Source organism: Sphaerodactylus townsendi, linkage group LG06 (genome assembly GCF_021028975.2).
Source record: "Sphaerodactylus townsendi isolate TG3544 linkage group LG06, MPM_Stown_v2.3, whole genome shotgun sequence".
Classification (NCBI taxonomy): domain Eukaryota; kingdom Metazoa; phylum Chordata; class Lepidosauria; order Squamata; family Sphaerodactylidae; genus Sphaerodactylus; species Sphaerodactylus townsendi.
Genome location: NC_059430.1, coordinates 60,277,061 through 60,286,275, shown reverse-complemented (window position 1 = coordinate 60,286,275; position 9,215 = coordinate 60,277,061). Strand labels below are relative to the sequence as shown.

Sequence of the window (9,215 nt, the reverse complement as noted above, 5' to 3'; positions counted from 1 at the left end):
CCGCATTTAGGCACCAGTGAGGTCTAAGGATACTCACTTGGGAAGTAGAAAAAAATGAAACAAGAGAAATGTATGTGCCTATACCAAATCCAAACAGGATAGAGTCAGACAGTTGCCCCCCCAAGCCAAGCCAAGCTTTGTACATTTCATATTACCAGTAGTCACTTGTGATAACAGCAAAAAATAAAAAATAAAAATGAGATTCCCTCCTATACCCCTACAAACCAGTATCAGCAGCAAAATGGAGGTTGTAGGGGAAAGACCATGGAAAGGAGGCCTGGCAGCAAAATGAGAAAAGAGCAGGACAAAATGGAGGAACAGTCCCTGTTCTGCCAGCAGGCAGGTCTGACCCCCCCCCCCCCAGTCTGACCCTGCAGGGCAAAGCAGGCGGCAAGCACAAGCATGGTCAGGTCACATCCAATGAGAAAGCAGGCATAGTCAGGTCACAGTCCAATAGGTCAAAGCAGGTGGCAGGCAAGGCGTAATCAGGTTACAGTCCAATAGGTCAAGGCAGGCTGGGAATCATCAAAGAACCAGGCACATGGTGGTGACAGATAACATACTTGTTGCACCTAGGCAGAAGCAAGCTCACAGCAAGGCTTATATAGAGAGCCTTGTTCAAAGGGCTGGAATTCTGCAAGGAGTTAATCCTCATCAGATGCAGAGACTTCTAATCTCCCATACCTTGCTGCCAAACGAGCACCCCTTCTTTGCTTCTGCAGTAGCAGTCTCTGCTTCTGCCTCTCATGCTCAGCTGGCTCATCACTGGGTTCCCTAGGAGGCTCCTCCAGCTGCATGTCCTCAGGCAGGGAAGGGCTGGGAGTTGGCTCTGCTGCCTGGTCTTCCTCAGGAGAAGCCACCTCTGGCTGCAATGTCCTCAGGTTCTGCCTCCGAGTCCTCTGTGTCCTGGTAAGTATTCAGGGGCTGGCTCATGTGAAAGGTAAGCCCTTTGTGAAAGGTAAGTGGTGGGGAGAGAGGAGGAAAAAAACTCAAGGAAGGCTTGGGGCAACATGTTCCTCAGAGTTTTTCGAGTGAAGAGAGGGGAAAGGTTGGATTTTTCCTGCATTCTCCTTCAAGAAGCATGGTGACTTCGGAACAGTTGCATAAATGAAAATGTAACTCAGAGAATATATCAGATCAGTTGGGTAACTGAAAATTTAATCCAAAGGGAAATTGCATTTGAAGCAAGGATGCATTCTGTGCCTAATGGCCATTGTGTTTTGGACATTATAGTACAACTTCTTTTTTTGTCAAGTCACATATGGCAACCTCATAGGGTTTTCAAGGCAAGAGATGTTCGGAGGTTGTTTGTCATTGCCTGCCTCCCCATCATGATTGTGGACTTCCTTGGAGGTCTCCCATCTAAATACTTGCCAGGGTTAACCTTGCGTAGTTTCTGAGATCTGATGAGATAAGGCTAGCCTGGGCTATTCAGGTCAGGGCACTACTACTAATAAAACATCTAAAAATAATTTGGTTGTTATGAAAAAGGATCCAGCTTGCTAATGTACGCTTTATGAGTGCTGTATCTGTGGTAAAAGAACTCATCACAGATTCAGCCCTCTTTTGCTATGCAAAGGGCCTTAGATCTCCAAATATACTTCAGTAATAAAACATAGCTGTTGGCCTGGTGCTTTTCACTTTTAATGTTGGCTTCTCAGTGATAGCATTCAATACTGACAAGATTCTGTACCCTACTTAGTCCCACTTCACTACCCAGTGACAGCTATCTGAATGGACAACTTTCTATTGAATATTTAGAACATAAAGAACATTTAGAACGTAAAGTCATTAGTCACACTTTTCATTTAAAATTTGTGAATTGTCAAGGTTCCCAAGTGCCAATATCATTCATACACAAACACACATACACATTTTTTACAATTTCTGATAAGAACAAGCAATGCCATTTTCAGCAAACACCCTTCTAAGTCCATTGAAGTTAACTGACTTAGAAGACTGTAACTCTGCTCTCAATTACATTGAGAATCTCCAGCTGTCTCACAATTAATATGAAAAAGATCTTTCAGAAATAGTCATCACTGGTTGCACATCATCCCTTTACTTCTGGCTTATATGGCACAACTAGTCCAGTTGCTTTTAAGTATCAATACTCAGTGATGGTTTTTCAGAATTCAGGACACCAGAGAGTTGCATGATGGCATGCTAGAGCCTTCCTTCACTTTGTAAGATAGTGGAGTATGCTTGGCCATTCCATGAATTGTGGAGGATTTGTGGTTGCTGTTTGAAGTTGAACTAACTTTTTTCCTTTTATGACCTCATTGATGGCTATATGAAGGTTAGCTCTACCAGGGAAAACAGTAGCCAAAGCTAAATGGCAAAATAGTCATATCTACTCTCATCAACCTTAGTTGTGCCTGTTCCATGCTGCAAAAATAAAAGTTATTTTTGCAAATGTCTCAACATTATCCATAGGATTAAATTACTCCATCTGATTGACTCCCAAAATCCAAATTTTATTGACAGATTTTTTTAACTCAACTCAACAACCTTTATTGGCATAATAATACAATTCTATCAACAGAGAATTCAGTCACCAAACAGGTATTGAAAATAAAATTATGAATAAATATCAATACATAAATTGAAAGCTAAAACAAGGGGGAGAGGGGGAGAAATGAATTAGGCAAGTTAACACTTGGATCTCTACATTATATATAGGTCAAGAAATTTGGCTACTGGATCTGTTACCTCACTGCTTGTGTTACCGAATAAAAAGATGATCTACTGCAAATTGGATGCATGCTCTTTTTTTGCTAACAGCGGAGATAACCATTTTGTTCTAGGTGCCATAAGGAGAGGACAATATAATAAAATATGTACTATAGTATCTGGACAGTCCCCATTACATGCACAAAACCTTTGCTGATAGGGAGTTTTGGCAAACCTCCCTGATAGCACAGCTGATGGGAGAACATTACAGCAGGCCAGCATCACTGCTCTGTGAGACCTGGGCAGGATTAATTGATGAAGACATTTAGCCCCTCTGCTTCCTGAGCAGGGGATACCCAGGGCAAGAGGGGAGCAAGACTTTGTAGCCTTTTCCATTAGAGTTTGGTGCTCCTGATCCAGAAGTCTCCTTTTCAGGAGTTGAAATATTTATTTGGGTGAAAATATGGTCAAGGAATCCAGAGAGTAGCCCAACATAAGAATTTTTTATTCAATACGGCCCCACCATTCAGATTAAGACAGATTTGTTTATTCCTATGTCCTTTGCATCTAGCATAAATTGGACCATAGGATTAGAGAAGATAACTTTTAGATATATTCCAGTTTTGATTCTATTACCATATATAGCTTTATATTTACTGTCAGAGCAAATCAGTTTGTTCCTTATCAATATTGTGTTTGTTTTGGCAGTGACATTTGTTATTGACAGAGCCCTGGATTCATATTTCTACTCAGCAATGAAGCACTGCCCCAATGTTGAACCAGTCACATGTTCAGCCTTACCTACCTCTTAAAACAGTTGTGAAATTAAAATCTGCCACTCTGGCACCCATAGACAAAGGATAGGATAGACATGTGATGGACTGACAAAAGCAATGTAATCAACAACAATGTAACTTCACCGAAAACTCCCTCTCATTATTAAAATTTGGATGAATTAATACTGCAGCAGTACTGAAGTATTTATTCACCCAGTGTCATTTAATTGTCACCCTGCAAATATACATCTTTTAAAAAATCACTAGCCATTTCCCTGTTTCCCAGTATAAGCTTTTTTAAAACTCATTCTACCTAAATTTCCTCAATGGCTGGACTGGTGAATGATTTCGGAGCTGTTTGGTAGTTATAGGCACCTTCGCTACCTGCAGGTGTACGAACAACTCAGAAATCAGAAAGTCAGGACTTTGTTTAAAAAAGCACCTTCATGAAGTGTAGGAAGCCACATTATCATATGTTTAACTTAGGCAACTTTTGTCTTTGTATATTTTATACTTTAGAGGCTGTTAAGGATCATTTCATATATGAAAATCTTGCCATAACCATATTCACATGGGAAACAGAGACCAGTTGCTTGGCATATCAGCTGAAGCAGAAAGAGCTTACTGTTATATGGTTGTTGAAAAATTTGTTGCCATAATAATGAAATCACTAAAGAGTCATTTCAGTTGAACCTCTTGCTGCAGATGATGAATACCTAGACTGCTTACTACAGTAATAGGTATGGTAAGTAAGCAGTGTAGCTCACTGTGAGATCACTCAGGAAGCTGAACTTGTGCATGGGATCTTCAAGGGGTTCACAGAATGAAAAAGCCCTTTCCAACTCTTTCGGCTATTAGAATGGTAAACAGACTTCAATGGACACAGAAGGATCTAACTCCATGAAAATGTGGATTACAACTGCAGTTTAAGTTCAGTCCTTTTATGGAGTAATATAGAGAGCCCAGATTATTATAATATATGGCCATTTAATCTGACTTCATTACACATTTATTCTGTTTTTATTATTGTAGCTATCAACTTAACTAAAATTATATTTGTTGTCATGTGGTTTTTTTCTAAAATTTATTTTTAATGGTAAAGGAAGAACAAAGTCAATTATTTAATGGGAGAGCTCTTCAAGAACACAAAGGTCAGAAGGACATGCTGTTATGATGTGTAATAAAGGCCTATAGGTCCTACGCCTGTGCTTCTTTGAAAATCTCACCCACATTTTAAAAGTATCTTTTAACAAAGAAAAAGTCAAAGAGTAGTTGTTTGACATATATGAATGAGTGATTCTTCAAAGGACAAAATATCCTGACATCCATGCTAAATGCAAACAGACATGTCTGAGAAACATTACCACTCCATTAGTATCATGTAACACAGTATTTAATTTAACTATGTATTCCAGTTTCCTCGAGGATAAAGTGCTATAAATCATATGGTCAAAAACTGGACAAAAGTGTACAAGAAAAATGTGTGATCTTTGTGTTATTACCTTTTTAGCTCACTGATGAATGGCCAGATCATTATGTATGGTATTTGCTATACTTTTTTATTAATCAGAATGCTTTTTGCCAGCTCTGAAGCCAAAACTCACTCCAACCTTGTGTCTGAAGTTGAAGGACCCATTTAAACATCAGTATTCTGGTGACTAATTGCAAAGGCAATCATCAATTACAATATTTGTAAAAGGAGAAAAAATATCTGTTGTAAAGCCTGTCCATTAGCCTGAGACTGGGATATATTTGGATTTGAAAGGCAAAAGCATAAAGAGAAGATTCTATTATTCATTCAAAACGGAAAATGGAAAAAACAATTATAGAAAATTAATTCACGCTCTTGCTCAGTGCTGCTCCTCACAGAATCATGACTGACCCACTTGTCCTCTTTGGTTTCTTTTGATTAAAGTCAAAATTTTAAGATACAAGCAGGGAAGCTGTGATTTATTAGCTGGATACTCTGGAAACAGGAACAAGGGCAAAAGTTGTCAACATTTAATCATGGTCAAATTCTACAGAGTGTACACAGTAATTTATGAACAGTGTTTAGTATGATTCTACCAATACTTAAAATTTGTGAAGACTGCACTAGGCAAGGGTCACGAAACCAAGTACCTCGGCAAACAAATGAGAATAAAATTATTAATTCAATAATAAGGTTGTACAACTTTAAAACTAATCTGGAGTTATAGCTGAATTGGACAAGTAAAACAAATCCAATACAAATCTTGATTTGCTTACAAATACAAGAAATAACTGCAAAAGTGAAACCATCAGCAATGTAAATCAAACTAATAAAAAACCATACTAATTTTGATACACACAACATCAGAAGATCAACCTATGCCCTTTTTCAGAACTGAAGTTAAACTAATTTTTCCCCATTGAAAAGGACACATGATGCCTTCCAAATGTGATCTAAAAATTGCACTGTTACAATTAAAATGATTTTAAATACATTGACATATCATGTGTTAATTTTAATTGTATAGGCTCCAGAAAAGGCAGTGTGGTAATTAGTTACTGCAAAATTTTTAAACTAGTTTAAATTAAATATTATATATTATGCATCAACTTGTGTTTAGGCTGTCAAAGCAATCAGTTTAAAGCAGAGTATGATAAACTCAGCAATCCTTACATGTAGCTCCCCTGCCCATTGTTCCCTCAGGCATTTCTGGGCATCTCAAATCCCCTGGGATAGGCACAAGACAAAGCATAAGCTCAGAACACTGACAATCACAGATAATATTTTGAGTACACTGTATTTTCAAAAAGCTGATGTTGCACAAGACTTAAAACATGCTTTCTGTTGTATTTTCATGAGCTGCAGCTGTAGACACTTTGCTGCAGAATAAATTAACAGGACAATTAGTTAATTCTTTAGCAATGCTAAGAGCATGCAGCACCAGAGAAAATACATTTCTTCTGAAAAGCATATCCACAAAAGGATGACTTGCATTCTAAAGGATGACTTGCATTCAACATTAATCTTTGATTTCAACTTCAATGAATGTATCTTTTGTAATTTGCTTTACAACTGCAGCTACACATTTTTATATACACCCACCAAACTATGGCACTGTTACAAACGATATCAGTTTACAGCATAAAGTGCCTTTATAAAAGGCATGTAACAATAGAAATCAATTAACTGCACCTGAAATATTAACCATGCCTTTGAACTGGGTCTTTCTTCAATCCAACCAGATTATAATAGCTTCTTTCACCTTTAAAAAATAACCAACCCCATCAGCATAGACAAACAATCGGGTAATGCTTGTGAATGCTTTTATACCTGCAGGAGGTAAACCAGCATTCTGTTCAGCATTAGCTTTTTACACCAAAAATGCAATAGCAAGCACTCATTACAGCAATCGGAACAAACATTTATAACGTGCTTACTTGGAAAGTGCTCAGAAGCATAATAATAGACATCCTCATAACCCTCATGATAATCCTCCTCTGGCCGGTACTTTTTCCCTTTTCTTCTCCTGGATCTTCTTATCTGCTTGACAAAGCCCAAGAAACGCTCCATCTCCTTCAGTAGCCCACGGTATCAGGTCCGTGCACCTTTGTTGCTATTGCCCAAGAACCACGCTTCACAAAAACCTGTCTGAGCATGAATGAGCTGCAAATACGGAGGGCGAACGGGCCCCTTTGACCAGCCAGCTTTGTACCATTCCAAATCAGTTTCAGTTCTGACAATAATAGACGCAGCTTTACCTTTCCAGAGCCAGAATTAAAAGACCCGGAAGGTACTATTTCTGACTAAAAGCAAAGATTTAAAAAGAAGAAATGAAAAACGGGGAAAGGACAAACGTTCTTCGTGTAAAGTACTCCTTAATAAACAGAGCAAAGTTCAAAAGATCTGACAGCAAGCGGAATCTCAGCACTACAATTTCACTATTCCGTGTCTCCATCATTTGAAGAGGGACCAGAGGGGCGGAGATAAACGTTAGTCAATGGACTGAACCATGTCTGAAAGCAAAAGAGGTTTTCTGCAGGTTAGTAATTACTTCTTTGCTATTTACAACTACATTCCTCAAAATGACGTGCGGTTGTTTTTCTTAACTTTTATTTTGGTTCAGACACAATAAACAGTAGAGGGATCATTGTTAATGCTAAACCACGAAGTCTGAATAAACAGCGAAGTGGTTTAACCCATACACACAGAGCACTCACTAGCAAGCGTGTGCTGAATGTGTTAATTGGAGCAGCAGGGAGAAAGCTTGGCAGCTGCATTTAAACGACACAGTTACACATGGGTCATTGATAGGGTTCAATTATTAAGAGGTCTAAAATATTATAATATGTAGAAAGGCTCTGTACAGAGTCAGCCACCATACTTGCAGCAACAGACAAAAGAGACTGCATCAAACATAGCTTATAAACCTAGTGTTCAAATTACTTTTCTAAGGACCTTTTGACGAGTTTTCAAACTCATGAAACCATGTAAAGAATGCATTTTGATTTTGAGACCGCTTTTAAAGCATGAAATTGTTCTTAACATGTTCCACTTGTTCACCATTCCGCAAACATTCTTTAAGATAAGACAGGAATCTCTAACAAAATGAAAACCTCCTATGAAAACAACAAGGCATGTTGATTCAAGTCCAATCAAAAGAGCATTTATCAGAGATGATTTTGCAATCCTCGTTTCAACAAAATGAGCAACAAATCCCACCAACACCAATAAACTTTTAATATATTGGTGTAGGAAATGGGACACAATTAACTATTCAGTCAATTAACTAATTGGTAGCAAAGTGACGCATAAAACAGTGCATGCAACTATTTACAAACAGCAATCAAGCAGAAGGGATTCCAGGTCCATAGTGGCAGTTTGCACTGGGAGCAGTGGGGTGATGGTGGTTCAGATGGTGATGCATGATGTGATTGGCAAACATATGCTCTACAAGGCAATTATGTCATTGGCCACCCTGGATGCTCTTTGTCATTTAGCAGTAATGTTCTTGCTCAGTATGAATGGTACTATCCCTGCCTCCAGTGTTCCATTGACATGTCTGCCAACATGCTTGATGTTCACTGGTAATAGCAATTTACTCCCATTTTCCTGACTTTTGGGCCATTACTAGCAAATTCTCACTTGAGCTTACTCTGTTCTTGTGCCAGAAAATTTAGTGTAAATCACCTACAGCTTCCTGTAAAAATAAAATTATATGGCCATCCTAAAACTGGACAGTGAACTCATTCATTCATTAATTTATTGTCAAGAGAAGGATCACAGATTCATATTGCCCAGAAGCCCTACCATAGCAGGCAAGCAGTTCTAATGGACCAAGCTTCCAAACCATGTCAGTCTCAATGAACCATATCATTGGACCTTAGTTTGAAACAGAACTCACATAGGGTCAGACCAGGTTCCTGTTTTCAGCACCACCTTGGTATCACATGCTTTTATACCCTACTAGAATCAGGGATGTACATGAATATAGAAAACAATCTTCCAGGTTTTCAACAACTGTCTTAGTTAATTACTTAAAAGGTCTTAGTTAATTACTTCAAGATCTTAGTTAATTACTTTAAAAACTATACATGAAAATTTACCATCTTGATTCGATCTTCTTTAATAAACAACATATTTGACTACAGTGGGACAGTAGTGTTATGGAAGATTAATAAGTTTATACATAACAGAAGAGAGTTAAAGTATTTAAATATGTCCCAAAATGTTTCTCAGATTAATAAGGAATAAGCAGAAGAATTTGGTCTGAAACACAAAGGAAGTATATAGACTTC

At 38.1% G+C, this 9,215-nt stretch overlaps 1 protein-coding gene across 6 annotated transcripts in view; it reads right to left on the bottom strand.

Moving 5' to 3' along the window:
- The window catches only part of GRIP1 (glutamate receptor interacting protein 1), a 275,878-nt gene extending 268,514 nt beyond the window's left edge, over positions 1-7,364 (bottom strand). For all 6 annotated transcript variants that reach the window (XM_048500227.1, XM_048500230.1, XM_048500228.1 and 3 more), the window contains exon 1: positions 6,858-7,364. In XM_048500227.1, coding sequence (XP_048356184.1) covers positions 6,858-6,990 — 133 coding nt within the window. In that variant the 5' untranslated portion in view covers positions 6,991-7,364. The remainder of the gene's footprint in view (positions 1-6,857) is intronic.
- Positions 7,365-9,215: the final 1,851 nt, after the last annotated feature.